This window comes from Poecilia formosa, unplaced genomic scaffold (assembly GCF_000485575.1).
Source record: "Poecilia formosa unplaced genomic scaffold, Poecilia_formosa-5.1.2 Scaffold46, whole genome shotgun sequence".
NCBI lineage: Eukaryota > Metazoa > Chordata > Actinopteri > Cyprinodontiformes > Poeciliidae > Poecilia > Poecilia formosa.
Genome location: NW_006799985.1, coordinates 1073630 through 1091326, shown reverse-complemented (window position 1 = coordinate 1091326; position 17697 = coordinate 1073630). Strand labels below are relative to the sequence as shown.

The following is a 17697-nucleotide window of genomic DNA, read 5'->3' as shown; positions in this document are numbered from 1 at the left end:
TCTTAAGTGCATTCTCGTAAAAAAAAAATTTGCTGCGCTCTAAAATTAAAAGCTGTATCTCTCTTAATTCGGATGAAAAGTCTTCGCTCTCTGCGCTCCTCTCAACACCCCGGCGCGCACTGCACTTTTGGATCTGCTGCGCGAAATCAGAGAGAGAGAGAGAGAGAGAGGAGGAGGGAGGAGGTAGAGAGAGGAAGGTAGAGCGAAAGAGAGAGAGAGAGAGCGAAGGGAAAAAAGGAGAGGATGTTAGAAGGAGGTGGAGGTGAGTGGCGGAGTGACTGAATAGCCCGGTAACCAATCACGTCTTCGATGGGCCGGGCTCCGAGTTCGTCCCGCTGCCGCTTCACGGGCCCTCAAAGTTTGTTTATTCGCAGAGCGCTGTGCATGATGAAAACGTGTTAGTTAAGTAACTCCCTTTCTGCAAATAATAATCTAATAAAACGCTGTTTTGTTTTTGGATGTCCCGAATCAGCAGCGTGGACTTTTAAAGGAACGCGTCTTTTCGCGTGGAACGTTTATGCCGGTTTTTCTTTCTTTTTTCTTTTTTTTTTCTTTAATGTTTTTGTTTTGTTTTGTTTTTGTTTTTTTCTTGGCACACGAAACTCTCCAGGCAGTTTGGTGTTCAACGTAACAAGAACCCGAATCCCAACCATCTTTATGCCAGAGCGCTGCAAAGTGAGAGAAAGAGAGAGAGAGAAGAAAGTTTGCCGAGAGAACGGCGGAGAGGCTGCGGTGCGCATCTATCCAAACTGATCGCTGCTGAATCTGCGTGAACGACCAAAAGATCCGGCCGCAGGAATGGACTCGAGAAGCTGACATTCCCCTGTAGTAGTCCAGATAAGCCCCTGGCTTGGCTCACAGAAGGGGTTAAACCGTATCCAAAGGGAGTTTGGAAAAGCCAGCCTTTCTTTCCCGTACGGATCAACTCATTGGGTGGGAGCTGAGAGAGAGACAAGAGTCCCCAGCAAATCAGGAGCTAATTGATTAAAGAGACTTCATTTGAATAGGAGGGGGGCTGGCGAGGTGCCAATCGCCTTTCAAAGAAGCCCCCCCTCCAGCCCTCCACCACCTCCGTATGATTAATCGCACAGCATTATTGATAATCATAACGGGGCACATGCGCGGTGGATGGGCTCGATTTACGTAATTTTTGAGGAGGTTTTGTAGTCATTTTTTTTATTCTTTGCCTGCTGATGTGCCAGCCAGCATGTCGCGGAGGAAACAAGCGAAGCCGCAACACTTCCAGTCCGACCCTCATCTGCCTTTACCGGAGCACAATGGTGAGTCTGCCCCTGCTTCTGTACGAGTGCGCCCACTTTTTAACCGTGTTTTATAGAAACTTGACGGGAAAGCCGATCTTTAAAGTTAAAAATCTATCTTTGACTTCTAACAGAACTTTGATATTTTCTTAAATCACTTTTTTTTTCTTATTTTGGCAAATAAGATTTTAATCACTTTCATAATCACTCATCTGTACTAAACAAACTTAAAATAATTTAGAAAGTAAACAGAATTTACACATGTCTGAACGTTTGCGTTCTTTAAGTTTTAAAATATATCTGCATCTGAATTAAAATAAATTAAAATAAAATAAAAACTCACGCCGGGCGCAGTGTTTGCTGGACTCCCCTCCGTGCGTCGACACGGACCACCCTGTCTCTCCGACCGGGACCCCGCTCCCCCGGCTTCAGTCCTGCGCTATAAAGACGAAGCGCTCTCGGCGTTTCCGCTCTTTTAAGGAAAGTCACAATAACAAATTGCTCCTTGTCACTTTACATGTCTGCGCTTTATTTACGCGAGTCAGACAGATTAAAACATCCACAATGTGGTCAAAAAAGAGAGAAAGATAATAAAATACTTTTTCCACTTTGTTTTTCACCTTCTGTAAGGATCGACTCATCCTTACAATTTTTTTTTTGCGCAAAAACTGAAAGTTCAGCCTCACACTGGATGAGACGCGCACACTCCAAAGTGCAGCCCTCTTTTTTTTCTTTCTTTTTTTTTTTTTTAAATATTTCTTGATGTAAATCAGCGCCGGCCACAGATAAGGTAGTCATTTTATTTCTTCTGCCTACAAACACCATTTCACTTTCAAAGTTGTGTATTTGCATGCGGCGTGTGAATCCTTTATGTTTGGCTTTTGCTCCTAAAATGAGGGACGAGTTTGCACAAAGTGACATTCGAAAGTGCGACTACATAGGAACCGAGGCTCTCAGTGTTTTTGGAGCTATAGGAAAATGGCATAGAACCTGGAGTTGATCACATTTTTGCAAGGTTTTCAGAGTTAAAGAAATACATGAATGAAACTATGATATTGATAAGGACGTTAGATAACTTACATGACGTGTGTTTTGTTTAGTCACACATAATACCGAGCGCTCAGTACTAAGAAACGAGAAAATCTTCTGTTTTTCTTCTAAAAATAAAAGTTAATGTATATTAATCAAATGTCTGCTTGAAATATTTTCACTCCTTACTCTGGTTTGCTGAGGAGTTCACAACACTATATGAGAATAAAAAATAAGATGCAGTAAATAAAAATAAAAGGTACATCTGATCTTACTCAGGTCCTATTTAAGGCCTTCAAATGTAACACACACATTGTAAATATTTTTTCCTAAATGTAACAAAATAGTGCTGAATTATTTCTTGAGAACGAAACGTACAAGCACTTTTGCAGTCCAGTTCATGTATTATTATTATTATTTTTTTTCTGGGAGAGGGCATGCTAGTTCATGCAATACTTAAAAGTAAATCTCTGAGTGTTGTGTACATTCTCCTCAATTTCAATAACTTAAAAAGTCAACTTTTTTCCACTCAAGCATATTCCCGGCTATTTTGCATGTAGAAGTAAATACAAGTGTCCCATATGTGTGTAATTGTCCAATTACACACGACGCAGACGTCGTCTGTGTGAGTTTAGAAATCCTTCGCTGAGACAGTGCCAGTGTTATTGAAAGAGTTTTGTGAGAGCTGTGCGATGCGGAAGTGAAACAGAGAGTTGTGATGCTGAGGGCGCTGCAGTTGCCTGGGAGGTCGGGCATGAGAGCCGCAGAGGGTGGGATGTCGAGCTGTTTTAACCTTTGCCAGTGGCCCCTCTGTGTGGAGGTGATCAGAGTTCAGGGCCCAGTGTGTTCCTCTCAGCCCTGTCATTGAGCGTGCTGATCGGAGCTGCAGGCGGCCCAGCAAGGCCTCGACTTTTTATTTAAGTGTGTGGTGTGTGACTGCGAGGCCTTATCAATGTTGTGTCCATCCCCTTGCGCCCTATCAGAGTGGACCCCCCTGGAAGAGAAGACTGGGTAGGCAGTCTTCTCTTTGAAGGAAACACTGTTGTTCCCTTCAAAGACAGAGTGCAGTTGCTTGTCAACCTGCCAGTGTTTATGTGGTGTGAGTCTAGGTGTAGCATGAAGGACTTGCTTTGTGTCTTTCCCTCCCCTTAAGTTTTAATCGTGTCACCGGGGCAGAGCTTCTGAGATGTGAGTCTCTTCCTGGACCTTCGGCAGCTTTTAGTGGAACCCTATCCAGTGTTCTGTGGGCTGGAGACGACGTGAACAGAAACCCCTCTGAAGTTACAAGTGTCAGGAAGCTCACAGAGGCCCCCTGCGAAAAAATAACGTAGGATCTTTCAAAGCTCGCCTTTAAATTTTTCAACTAATCCTTGCTTTTCAAACTCTGTCCTCCGACTCTTTGTCTTTTCTAACTCCTTTTAGTGTTGCACCCTTTCTTTGTGCACAAACTCTATAGACATTTTGCACAATCCTTCATACCTACTTGACTTTATCTTAATTTTAATTCGAAGTTAATCCTTGCTATTCTGGGACTTAAGCCTAATGCTAGCATCTGCGTTGTTGGTTATACTTGTCTTATGTGGTCAGTGGATTTGTGGTGATGAATTGACTCAGATTTGATCCGTCTTTGGTCATCAAGTAAAATATGGCAGAGTTTGAAGATCAAATTTGCAGTTCCGGGAAGTTACTGATGTAAACAATATTCTTTTGGCTTGTAAAAATATCATTACTGTTTTCTGATGTCGTTGTTTTAACTTAACTCTGAACAAGGCAAGATGAGACCAACCATTGCAGTATTAGTCAAATACGAGTACTGTTTAATAGTGGCTTAATTAGTAACGTGACAAATGGCCAATTTTAAATTTGCTTTATTTTTTTACTTGATCTTACAGCAAACGTTTTATTGGATTTGCATTAAAACTTTTTAATCATATTTTTGACATATTTGAAATTAGGAAGATAACTATAAATGTATTGCATGCTTTTTTATTTTAAAGTGAAAGTTTGTTTCAAATATTCTGTTTTTCAACTAGGTATCTTGGTAGTATTTTATTGTAGTATTTTCTTTTAGACAACACACGCTTTAACTCAAAAAGACATCGTTTATTTAAGATTAATCTCGCATTTCTCCAAAGAAATTAATAATTAATTAATACTTAATATTTTTTTTTCTTTTTGAGTGTATTCCAAATTCCTGTGTATTTTTCCATTTTTGTCACTCTCCGTTTGTGTAAAGTGGAGGGGGGAAAAAAAGATACGTCTTTTTTTAATTTTTGTAGTCTTTACACACGCGTATACACACACACTCACACACACAGTTTTTTTTTTTCTTTAAAATTTAACACTCTGATTGTAGGTCGGCGGGTGGGTGGAAGGGGGGATTTAACATGAAAAGTTATCATTAAAGTTGAATCTTCCGTGTTTGCATGGTTTGGTGGTGTGAGGGCCGGGGTTTACTGTCATGGCAACTTTGCGTTATCCAGTGTCTCTGAGCGGAGAAACATTGAGGGAGATAATCCCTGAATTAAACAGGATCTGCTTTGAGTCGACTGGGATGAGCAGAGGGCCAGGCTGCGCCGACGATCCCCGCCGCTCCCATGCTGCGCGAACAATGGGAAGGCATCCTGTCTCTCTGTGGGGCAGGGCTGCGCTCCTCTGGGTTTCATTTGCAAATGAATTCTTGGCGCTGATGAAAGTGTTTTGAGGGGCCGGAGCCACAATGAAAGGGATTCATAGAGAAATGCAATTTGTAAATCAACTTGTATGTTAAATAGCAAGATTTTAGTGTGACAAAGAGGGACGTGAATGAGGAAAGTCTGGGGCGCAGCAGTTGTTCTGGGGCCAGGGTGTTGTCTTCCCTTTTCACTATCTGAATTATCATGTTTTAATAAAAAGGAATATTTAGAAAACCTGTTTCTGTGTGCATGCCAGTTAGAGACATAGCTTTTAAATGATTGAGTAAAAGCAGAAGTTTGTGTCTGCAATGCTTGTTCATTGAGCTGCCTTGTCCTGTTGGTCAGTTTTGGCAAGTTTGTGATGCAGACTAGAATATACAGTGCTAGCCCTCTGTGATAAAACACACTTTTTAAAATTCTGTAAACTTTTTCAGACTTTTTCTGTTTTTCCATTTTCAGTAAATTGCTGTTTTTTTTTACAGCAAATTTGTCAGATTTTTTTTATTATTCAGTCATGGCTTTATATGTTATATATATTCTAGTTGGTGTAAACGAATCTGGGCGTCACAAGTCTGTGTTGTTTTTGCCTCAATGTGACTGCGGGGATGGTGAAAACAAATTAGTTTAGTGACATGGATAACCTGTCCAAGTTGCCCATAGTTGGCTAAAAATGAGCAAAGTTGACAGCATATTGAAAGTCTAATAAGTCCCCAAATGCTTTTTTCTTTCACCGAATGGACAAGAAGACTTTGAAGGGCATGAGTTATAGGAAATCAATGCTTTTCTATGAAATTTCATTAAGAACCAATGTCCTCGCTTCACTCTGTTTAATATTTTGATGGATTATCTGAAGAAAATGATTACCTTCTGCGGGCCTGATGAAACTCATACGCACATCTCTAAAGATCCCTTTTAAACAATATTTGCATAGCTCCTATTGATTTTATATCTCGGCTCATCATGTTTCTGAGGTTACTGTGTTGAATAAAGCATTTTTTTTATTTTCTTGGCTTATTGTTGTCTTAGAATCATTGTTTTTGTGAGCACTTCAAAAGGATAAGTGTAAAACTGATTAACTTAAGATTAACAACAATGGAAGCTGACAAGATAAAGCTGCTTTTTCAGCTGTAAAATATCTCTAATCACTAATCCTCTGTTTCCTATTTTTCAGGGGACACGGAACTTTGCTCCGAGGACCCCCCCTGCAAGGAGTCAGACGCCCATGTCTGCAGCAGATGTTGCGCTGAGTTCTTTGAACTTTCAGATCTCGAGGAACACCAGAAAAATTGCACTAAGAATCAGTTAGTTTTGATAGTGAATGAAAATCCTGCCTCCCCTGCTGGAAGTTTCTCACCCGGGTCTCCTTCCCATAATCCTGATGACCAGATGAATGACACAGCTAATAACACTAATCAAACAGAGTGCAGTGACCTTTTGGAGCCCAACATCCTTGAAAAAGACGAATCCATGGATGTGGATGTTTCCGGAATGAGCAGTGGCCACGAAGAGGAAGGCGGTCAAATAGAGAGTGGGAGCTCTATTGATACAGTCAGTGGCCATGCAGGGAGGGGCACCGCTGGCCCTGCAGTAGGTACTTCAGCAATCTCTGCCTCACTACCTCAGGTCAGTAACCTCACTGAACTGGGAAACTTCTCTATGATCAACAGCAATGTCATAATTGAAAATCTGCAGAGCACTAAGGTGGCCGTGGCTCAATTCTCCCAAGAGAACAGGTCCACTGGAGGGCCCAGGGTGGCTGTGCCAGCCCTAATGGAGCAGCTTTTAGCCCTGCAACAGCAGCAGATCCACCAGCTGCAGCTCATAGAGCAAATTCGTCATCAGATACTACTATTAGCTTCTCAGTCCCCAGAAATGCAGGTACCCCCAACTTCTGCTCCAGGCACAATGGGGCCTGCTGCCAGCCCACTGACCACACTCAGCTCACATCTCTCTCAACAGCTGGCTGCAGCCGCAGGCCTCGCGCAGAACCTGGCAAGTCAGTCAGCCAGCATTAGTAGCCTGAAACAGCTGGCTGCAGCAGCGCAGCTACCTCAGCCCAACCCAAGCAGTAGTGAGACATCTCAGAGTGTTACGACACTGGGACCATCAACAGTCAATCCTCAGTCCTCTGACAAGAGGCCTAGTGTTATGAGTAGCCTCCACTCTCAGCTAAGTAACTCCTCGCTTCCTAAAACATCAACGCCAGCATTTGGAATAGGTAGCTTGCTAAGTTCTGCAGTGAATCCCCTTCTACCTCAGCCCCCACCTGGAAACCCCATGTTCTCAAGCTCTCTGCCCAGTGTTGGAACCACCGTTGAGGACCTAAACTCTCTAGCTGTTCTAGCCCAACAGAGAAAAGGCAAGCCACCAAATGTAACTTCATTTGAACACAAAACTAGCTCCGATGAGGCTTTCTTCAAACATAAGTGCAGGTTTTGTGGCAAGGTATTTGGAAGTGATAGTGCCTTGCAAATCCATCTTCGCTCTCACACTGGTGAGAGACCATACAAGTGTAATATCTGTGGTAATCGCTTCTCCACCCGAGGTAACCTGAAGGTGCATTTCCAGCGTCATAAAGAAAAATACCCTCATATCCAGATGAACCCGTATCCTGTCCCTGAGCATCTAGACAATATACCAACTAGTACTGGTATACCATATGGTATGTCCATGCCACCTGAGAAACCTGTTACCAGCTGGCTTGACAGCAAACCAGTTTTACCCACTCTGACCACCTCAGTTGGTATGCTTCTTCCACCAACTATGCCGAGCTTGCCCCATTTCATCAAAAAGGAAGATCATTCTATAGCCATAGCTAGCCCTTCTGTTACTGCAAAGAATGACTCAGGTGTAACTGAGCTTTTAGATAAAAGTAACAATAATGTGTCTGAAGAGGGTGAAGGTGCAACTTTGCCTACCTCAAATGGAAAAACTGAAGAAAGAAGCCACTCATCAGTCTTAATGACAAATGTGAGCTCTGCATCAGAGAGTACTGCAGAATATACAACTTCTAACAGCCCACCCATGATGACCAACCCACTCATGCCTCTTTTGACTGATCAGTTCAAAGCTAAGTTTCCTTTTGGAGGTATCTTGGATCCTCTCCAGGGGTCAGAGACCTCCAAACTTCAGCAGCTTGTGGAAAACATTGACAGGAAGGTGACAGACCCAAACGAATGTGTCATCTGCCACCGGGTGCTGAGCTGCCAGAGTGCTCTAAAAATGCACTATCGCACTCACACAGGGGAGAGGCCGTTTAAGTGTAAAATTTGCGGCAGAGCATTCACCACCAAGGGAAATCTAAAGACTCACTACAGTGTTCACAGGGCTATGCCTCCTCTAAGAGTTCAACACTCCTGCCCCATTTGTCAGAAAAAGTTCACAAATGCCGTGGTTCTACAGCAACATATTCGCATGCATATGGGTGGGCAGATCCCCAACACCCCTCTGCCAGAGAGTTATCCAGAGTCCATGGCATCTGATACTGGCTCATTCGAGGAGAGAAACTTTGATGATCTTGACAATTTCTCTGATGACAACTTGGAGGGTATGGAAGAAGGCCCAGATAGCAGTGTGCCAGACACACCCAGGTCAGTTGATGCTTCCCAAGACAGTTTGTGTAACTCACCAACTCCCCATGAAATGGGAAACCAAGAGGGGCAGGAGAAAAGTGGTCAAGAAAATTCTCAGAGTAATGAAATGGAAGAGGTTCCAACCGGTCAGTTGAAGCTTAGTGCAAATGGCTTTGTTGAGGGGGATTGCCTCACCAATGACTCCTCATCTCTCGGAGGGGATGTTGAAAGCCAAAGTGCCGGGAGTCCAGCTGTGTCAGAATCTACCTCCTCCATGCAGGCGCCATCCCCCACTAGCATGCAGCCACAAGTACGCAAATCTCCCAGCCTTGAAGAAAGGCACCAGAGGGCCTTATCTATGGACCACACCAGTGCAAGCCTCCTGCACTCTCACCCCTCCAACATCGGAGCCCTAGATCTGACATCTGTCAATCCCTCAAAAGACCCTCTGGGCATGATATTTCCCTTCCGTGAGCGTAGCACCATCAAAAACACATCTTGTGACATCTGTGGAAAAACCTTTGCTTGTCAGAGTGCCTTGGACATTCACTATCGAAGCCATACCAAAGAGCGACCATTTATTTGCACGGCTTGTAACAGAGGTTTTTCCACCAAGGGTAACCTCAAGCAGCACATGTTAACTCATCAAATGAGAGACCTGCCCTCCCAGCTCTTCGAGCCCTCAAACACCAGCCTGTCCTCTAGCCCAACTCCTTCTCTCCTCTCTGTTGGGCCTCTCAGCAAACCTGAGGTCAATGGCTTCCTCCACAGCCTCCACCAAGAGAACAAGGACGTCACCCCAGGCTTAATCACGTCATCTGCATCCACCTCCCCGGTGCTCTCTGCAGCTCCGCCACGCAGGACTCCAAAACAACATTTCTGCAACACCTGTGGGAAGTGTTTCTCCTCATCTAGTGCCCTACAAATCCATGAGAGAACCCACACGGGGGAAAAACCATTTGCCTGCAGCATCTGTGGTCGGGCCTTCACCACCAAAGGAAACCTCAAGGTAAATTAAAAAGAAAATAAGAAATACACTGCTAGGCCTTCTGGTTAGTTGTACTCCACTTGTCATATAAGTTGAAGTTGAATGTGATGAACTAAATATGAGATAAGTGCACAGAGTTAGTTATAACAGTGATCTAGGTCAGACTGTGTTTTTCCACAGGGAAAGTCACATGCTCAGTCAGAAAAGCATCTGCTCAATGATCAACAGAAACTTGTAACTAGTGTGCACTGAACATAAAAAACAAAAAAAACATTTTAGTGCCAAATTCTGGTCTCAAACAAAATTTACTTCCAAGTTAGCTTCTAAGATTTCATTTTCAGAAATATATATTCATCTTTAGCTTTAGTTTTTTAGCTATGTTTTAGTTGTAAATAAAATAATTTTTAAAATACAATTTTAAAAAAGTTGTATTTACGGATTATGAAGAGGAAGAAGTGTTTATGAAAACACGGTATCAACAGATGTGAAACGCCACATGTATTGTTGTCTGAAGTAATACAAATAGACAGTATAATTTGGCACAAACTGGGTAGGTTTCCGTGAGATGAGCTAATTAAAGTTCAGATTAAACACTATGGGTCAGTCTTGCCAAAATAAGATGTTTACAGCCTGTTGGTACCTCACACAGCAAAGGCAGCTAACCAGGCTGCAGCTCCCTGGGTGTGAAGCCATTTAAATACCGTCAAGCATTATGATTATTTTTTTCCATTGCATCATCTCATGTGCAGCTCCTGTGGCCAAGATTGTAAACAACACTAATTTTCATCCCTTTCTGTGTCTGTCCTCCCCTCCTTCTGTTCCTTTTATTCCCTCCTCCCTCTCCACCTGCATAGGTCCACATGGGCACACACATGTGGAACAGTGCTCCTGCCAGACGTGGCCGCAGGCTCTCTGTGGACGGACCAATGGCCTTCTTGGGCACAAACCCAGTCAAGTTCCCTGAAATCTTTCAGAAAGACATGGCATCAAGGCATCAAGCGAGCAACGGAGATCCGGCTAGCTTCTGGAACCAGTACGCTGCGGCCTTTTCCAATGGGCTGGCGATGAAGACAAATGAAATCTCTGTCATCCAGAATGGAGGCATCCCACCTCTGTCGGGCGGAGTGGGGAACGGGGGCAGCTCTCCGATAGGCGGCCTCACAGGCAGCCTGGACAAGCTGCACAGTGCAGAGCCCAATGCCGCTCTCGCCGGCCTCGAGAAAATGGCCAACACAGAGAACGGGTCCCACTTCCGGTTCACACGCTTCATGGAGGACAATAAAGAGATTGTCACCAATTAGACTGCAATGCTCCCGTGTTGGGCACAGACACGCAGAGGTGCCTCTAGGCACCGTGAACATATGTGTACACATGGAGAAGAGGAGACCGGAAGAAAACAAGACGAGGATAAAAATCAACTGAACTGCTTTGCTCACCATTGAATCTTTACGAACACTCGTGTGAAGACAAGTTGCTTTTTTTGTACAATGTACATGTTATAGTTTTACGGAGCTTATTTATTAGTGATTATAACCTTGCTTGAAAACAAGTGGAAACATTAACAGTTAGGGTTTGTTTATTTTTAAAACCAGAATGGGTATGTATGGGTGCTTTAAATATGCGCTTCGGAGACTTAGAAAATCTGGTTGGATAACCTAACCTTGGCATTAAGTTATTTTCTGTCTGTAGTAGCTATAACTGAGCTGTCTGTGTTCATGTGATACATTAGCCCTGTAATAAAACAAACGTTCTGTAAATAATGTACACTGATCTCCTCTAGATGGTCTAACATCTGTGTGTTTCCCTTCCCCTTTTCGAGACAAAACAATGACATTCAAGCAAGGGACAAAATGATGTGGTAGTTCCTATTTTCTAGTTGTTATTTACCTTTATCTTATTTAAAGAAGACAAAATATTAAAGTTTGCTACATTTCACGAGTTTCTTTAGTGTTAACTTGTTTTATTGTTACAGTCCCTGGCTATTTTACTTTTCATTTTTCTGTTTACTTACATTTTTTCCTTCTCTCTCTTTTTTTTTTTTCCTTTTTGTTGCTCTTGTCTTGAGGGGAGCAAGACGTTTACACAGAGGGGGAATATTCTGTCGGGTTTATTTTATTTGGAGCTGTGGCAGCCAATCAGTCGAGACGGACTCTCCTTTAGTTTCTCAGCTGGATTTCCACATTGCTGCTATGTCCCAGCATCCTCCCTATGTCATCAAGTGCAAAGTCATGTGTTGAAGCTTCTGTAAATACATTCAGATTTGGAAATGCAACTTCCTTTGTGGGATAATGTACATACTGATCACATGAGAAGTCCATCACGGCCAGAAATGGGTGGGTAGGGGATACAAACTGAGAGCGTTTTTATAAATATAAATATATATTGGGTATGACAACCTTCGGACTGTTACATGCACTTTCTTGGAAAGTTGGAAGATCTTTATGGGTCCAGTTTCTCTACACTTTAATACCTACTAACAACTAAGATACTGTAATTCTTTACTCTAATAATCAAATACATCAGTTTTCCAAAAGAAACATCTTGTGTGTGTTTGTGTGCTTTTATTCGCCCTTTGGAAAGAAAAAAATAAATGCATTCTCGTTTTTTTTTCATTTTTCCGCACTAATTCAAGTTATTATTAAACTTGAAATATCTTTCGAGCTTCATATTTTTAAATAATCGCGGTTTTGAATTTATTTTTTGATGTGAGATTAAAGTTTCCCACTTTAATTTAAAAATAAGGTTCTGATGTAAATTTCAAAAAAGGAAGAAAAAAATCGAGCAAAGCAATTTCTTTAGCTTAAGCATTAATTAATACATTTTGAAGGCTTGTATTTCGGAGGTGAAACTAATTGCGTTTCTTCTGCTTTTTTTTATTTATTTTTTTTCTTTTTCTTAATTCGACAAAAATCCGGCGCAATGAGCGCTATCACGATGCCAAATTTCCGACTGTTTAAATTTTTTTGACTTACCTAAAAAAAAAAATAAAAAAAAAAGAATCCTCCAGCTGCATTCAATTTAACACATCGCTGCACATCCTGCAGCGCAGGATCTGCTCGTTTCTCCCCAGTCCAGCATCCTCGGCGCGCTCCCTCCTCTCTTTCCCTTTCCTCTTCTCGAAACCTCGCCCCCCAACCCCGCACCTCCCGCCAAAAAAAAAAAAAAAATCCCCCAATATTTACGTTTTAGATTTCAAGACGTTGAAGCTAAATGATCCTTGCCCACAGCGCCCGCTTTCTTTTTAACAGTCACATGTGTTCCCCTGAGCTGTGTTGGCGCAGCGCGTCGGCTTCCTGAGAGATTCCTTCAAAGACAGAAAGAAAAACAAAACTGATCCACATTCCTGCCTAATTAGGACAAATACTTCCTCTCTGCGAGCTTTGTTTAATTTTTTTTCATATAGCTCATATTTGAACTACAACGGAATAAAAGTGATTATTGTAAAATATTTTTAAAGAAACTTATTACATTGATAAATACATAAATAATCCGGTATATTTTAGTTTAAAATAATTATTGCATCAAAAACATGAACTTCAACACATGTCAGGTTCCAGAGTGGAGCAGAAACGTCCAATAAAACCTGCCTTCTTTACCTCTGTGTGAGCCCTACCAGAACCAAGCATGGATTGGACTCCCTCCCCTCCCAATTCCTTGCTTACGTATCGATTGAGCTGTGCAGTATTACAGAAACACTTGAATCTCAGGTGGCAGGAATGTGTACGATTGATCTCTTCCACTGTGGCTCCCCAGCAGTGGCTTTTTGCTCTACAACACGCAGCACCACAGGAAGAGCCGGGCGAACACACTGAAACACAATCGCTGCTCAGTAAGAGGTGGGGGGGCTGCCCCAGTCTGACCTGCACACAGTTTATTCTGGTGCTGCTGGGAGTCTATGAAACTGTCAGAGGCACACACACACACACACCAACATGCATCTACAAAGCAAGATTCCTTTTCAGACTCTTGCCTTAAGTTTTATTTTTCCTAATTTGAGCCAAACGGCTCGATGGTCTGCAGTGACTGAAGAGGATGGGGACCATCAGTTCAGAAACATTACTCTCTTTAGCTGTAAGCCACTCCTGTGCACTTACTGTACACTCAAAGGTTCATTAAAGGATTGGACTTTAGTAAGAGCTGTGTGTGCAGCTGCTGCATCACAAAAGTCAAACCATTCATCTCCAGTGGAAATCAGCTTGCACTAGAAATCCCTTTGTCAAGAGTTTCAGAACTCCAAAACTTTATCATGTTTGAATGCATAGACAGATCAGATGTTAAAAGAAACTAAAATAAAATGTTTAGTTATGCCAAGTTATTAAAGAAGAAAGAAAGTACATTTGCACTGGATAGCAAGTTCCAGTGGGCCTTGTGATGTGTGTGTGTGTGTGTGTGTGTGTGTGTGCGTGCGCGCGTGTGTGTGCGTTAAATTGAATCTGACAGAAGTAAAATACAGGGGGAAGAAGGCAGGAATGAAAGAAACAAATAGCTCCTTCTTGACTCAGGCATTAGTTGAATCTGTTTCATTATCTGTTTCATCCTTCAGTGTGCAGATCAGGGGGAGATGAAGCTGCAGGAAGGGTACACCCCCCCACACCATGCCCCCTCCCACAGCCTGCGCCTTGTGCTGTCAGGCCTCCCGAGTCGATACAAACCGTAGCCTGGGGCCCAGCCGGGGCTCCCCACTGAGGGGTTCTGGCCTAACACTGGGAGATCAAAGACCTACTGGGAACAATGGCGAACCAAGCGCCGGCCACTTTCCACACACACCTGCCCACGCTGTCAGTCACACTCAGGTGATGGATCTTAAAGGAGGAGTGTACCACTTTAACGGCACACCTGTGTGGGATTTTATCATTTCTAGGATTTATCCGCTGCAGTGTCAGCCTCTTCTATCTGTTTTTGGTGTCATCTTTAAGTATTTGACTCTCTTCATAATAAACGGCATTAGATTTGCCTGAAACTGCATTTAAATTCACTTGTTTCAACTTACAGCATTTTATTTTATACCAGTGAATGCCAAAATACAAAACACGAGTGAATCAAAAACTGAAATTTTAGAAACTGAATTTTTAGTCTGACACATATTTCGTATAGATTCATCATACATAGAGTGTGTTTTCGCATTTTTTTAATTATTATTCCTTACCGCTAATAAAAACCAAACACTTCTTAGACAATTTAAGCATTACATAAAACCACTAAAACATTTTTTTATTCCAGAAATGTTATGATATATTGATGCTTTACCACCTGACAGCAACTGTAACCCTTTGCACGGTGGGTAAACTTCAAAAAGTCATTCCCAAGGAAGCTGGCCATTTAAACTGTGCTGTATTCAAGCATATGGAAAATTGAATCAAAGGAAAAAGTTTGAAATAAAATGGTGCATAAACAAGAAGGAGAATCTCGCCCGTGAGAGAATTAGGAGCTGAAGTGGATTCAAAAGTTTGAGGAAGATTCACAATCAGTAGTCAGAGCTTCAACTGTACTGTACATAACAGAGTTGTAACATATGTGATATGTGATATGTGATATGTTTGCATTACAAATTCTTTTTTTATTGATCACATGTCAAATAAACTGAATTTTAGGTTTTAATTAAATGCTAAGCAACAGTCACAAGCAACAGCCTATAGAATATAGATAGGCCTGAAATATATGATCTACATATTTTTAAATAATCACAGTTTTAAATTTAGTTTTTGATGTGAGATTAAAATTTCCTGCTTTATTTTAAAAATAAGGTTGTGGAAAATAAGAAAGCTGTTATCGAGCAAAGCGATTTCTTTAGTTTGACTGTGGCCAGATTATGAACTCAGGGCAAGACCAACAGGGGTACAACGATGCCACCATGCAGCCCAAACTCTCTGTCAATAAAGTAGAAAACTCAAATATACAAAAAAAACATCAGAGGAGGAATCAAACTGTAAGAGTATCAAAAATGTTTCACTTTTTTACACTGGCATTGGCTTAGCTTGTAATTTTTGTTGTTCAACCAAGTTCTGCTTCAAAGTTCTGAAGATTTAGTGTTTTTTTTCTTTGCTTGGTTTATTTTTATGGGCTAGTCATGTGGAGACCATCCAACAGTCAGGCTAATTTATCTTCCAGTTCATCTGCTCCTTGGCTTTTGTGTGGTGAGAAAGAGTGGAACAGGCCCATATTGCGTTTCATGACCTATTGTGTCAAAGGAGTACCCAGACAAACAGGTGGGAGCCCTAATGTGAGCCCTTCCCAGACCCGACTCACCAAACTCCGGGTTCCTTGGGTCATTCTTTAATAAGGCACCCATGCTTGCAGAACGGCCTCAGTTCTCTGTTTCGCTCGTCATTGGATGGGAACATTCTGGGATGCTAATGAGCATACACTGGAGAATTGTCTCAAACACACTGCTCCTGCTATCTGTATCTCCCAGTTTATCATCACCACTGAAATTGCAAGGCCGTTTTCTTGGGCTCTTACTGCGAGGCAGACATTTAGGCCATTGTGATGCTAATTCTTTAAAATTTGAAATCCAGAGTTTGTTCCTTTCAGGTCAGGAGAAGTTTATGAGACTGGGCCTTTTTGACAAAGCACAAGCACCTTTTTTGTTATCACAGACAAACCTGGTGTCACGGGTTGTCCTGCTTGCCCCTAAAGGCAAATTTAATTTAATGTGCATTTCCATTTTAAGATGATTCACATGTTTCCTTGTTTTGTACAGTAGAATGGAGACAGATCGTCTTTCTCTGGTTTTAAAGAACAGCTTCAAGATTAAGTAGGCTGATTGTGGCGCTTTCACCATCAGAATTACGCCTGGTAACCCTAGACCAGCCTGTCTGCTCTGGGGCTTAAACACACACACAGTTGGGGACACTCTCTGTTAATGTCATCTCAGAGATTCAGTTTCCTAATCACAATCTTACCTCGAGTCCCACAACCTCTGACACATATTCTTTCTCACAGTGTCAAAGCGTTCTAGTCAGACAGAGATATATTCGTCGGCTGCAGAATGAGGTATTGATATTAGGATGTCAAGATGAGATGTCAGGGTGGCTCGGAGAAGCCCTTCAGCTGGTTGTCAGGTGCGTTTGATTCCATAGGTGAACTGGAGATCTGGCTTGATTTTATTGAATTTGTCATTTTTGGCTTGGGAGTGAAAGAGGCACCTGTGCGCTGCCGTAAGAGCCCGCGATGCAGCCGCCACCCGCATTAGCGTTGACAACTGATGTGCAGGGACAAGCCTGAAGCAGTTGATTTTTTATTCTTTTGAAAGCAGCCCATCCAGTGTACATTATTCATAAGGTGAAACAGCTGAAAGGATATTTACCTTGTCAAATTTCTCATAAAAGGCTCCTTGGGCACAACAGGGGAAAAAAAAAAAGTGGTGGTGGTGGGCGCGGGGGGAGGTGACAGTCACCCTTGGTTACGGCAACAAAAACGTAGCTATTTTAAAGTAGGTTCTTCGCCCTGCCAGGCTCAAATTGAAGACTGTTAGAGTTGTGGATAATGACCACCCACATCAAAGTTAAAGTTTAAAACGGTGGCTAAATATCCGAGGTCCTCCGCAGTGAAAGTTTTCTTTATTTTATTGCCACTTTTGACATTTTGATCAAACATCTGCAAATGGGCCCTTTTTGAAAGTTTTCTTTTTGGATATCAATCTCCACTGCATATTTTCATTTGGTTTCATTTATTAAGGGCAAAAAGCTATCCAAACCATCCTGACCCTGTGTAAAACTTAATTGCCCCCTAAATCTAATGGCTAGTTTGGCAACTGTTGGCAATTACAACTGTCATCAAGCATTTGCAATTTATTGCCAATAACTCTTTACATTACCAGGCAGGAATTTCGGTCCATTCTTCATAGCAGGTTGCTTTTAATTCTTGCACAATGGAGTTCTTTTCAGCACAAATAGCATGTATGAAATCCTTTAATTATCTCCAGGTCCTGAAGCAGTGCACGGTCTCACACCATCACTCTATCCCTGCATGTTTTTTTTTTGTCAGTATGTCAGTATGAAACTTTGCATCTTTCAAAACTGTATTCAGTTTTCTTAAAATGTTAAGTTAATTCTACAAAGGTGGGCAATCATCTTTTTTGAATGTTTTTTTTTGTATTTCCTCAGTTGATCTTTGCCTAGTATTAAAATATAATGGTAAGAAACATGTAACAAAAATAAAAACTGGAAAACATT

General features: G+C 42.0%; 1 protein-coding gene across 2 annotated transcripts in view; it reads left to right on the top strand.

The window, feature by feature from the left end:
* The window catches only part of sall1a (spalt-like transcription factor 1a), a 133198-nt gene extending 121138 nt beyond the window's left edge, over positions 1-12060 (top strand). Inside the window, exons 1-3 of one of the 2 annotated variants that reach the window (XM_007552172.2) lie at positions 277-1280; positions 6135-9544; positions 10378-12060. In XM_007552172.2, coding sequence (XP_007552234.1) covers positions 1208-1280; positions 6135-9544; positions 10378-10824 — 3930 coding nt within the window. In that variant the 5' untranslated portion in view covers positions 277-1207 and the 3' untranslated portion in view covers positions 10825-12060. Of the gene's footprint in view, positions 1-276; positions 1281-6134; positions 9545-10377 lie in introns of those variants that run through there. The other variant, XM_007552166.2, reaches the window with a different exon arrangement.
* Positions 12061-17697: the final 5637 nt, after the last annotated feature.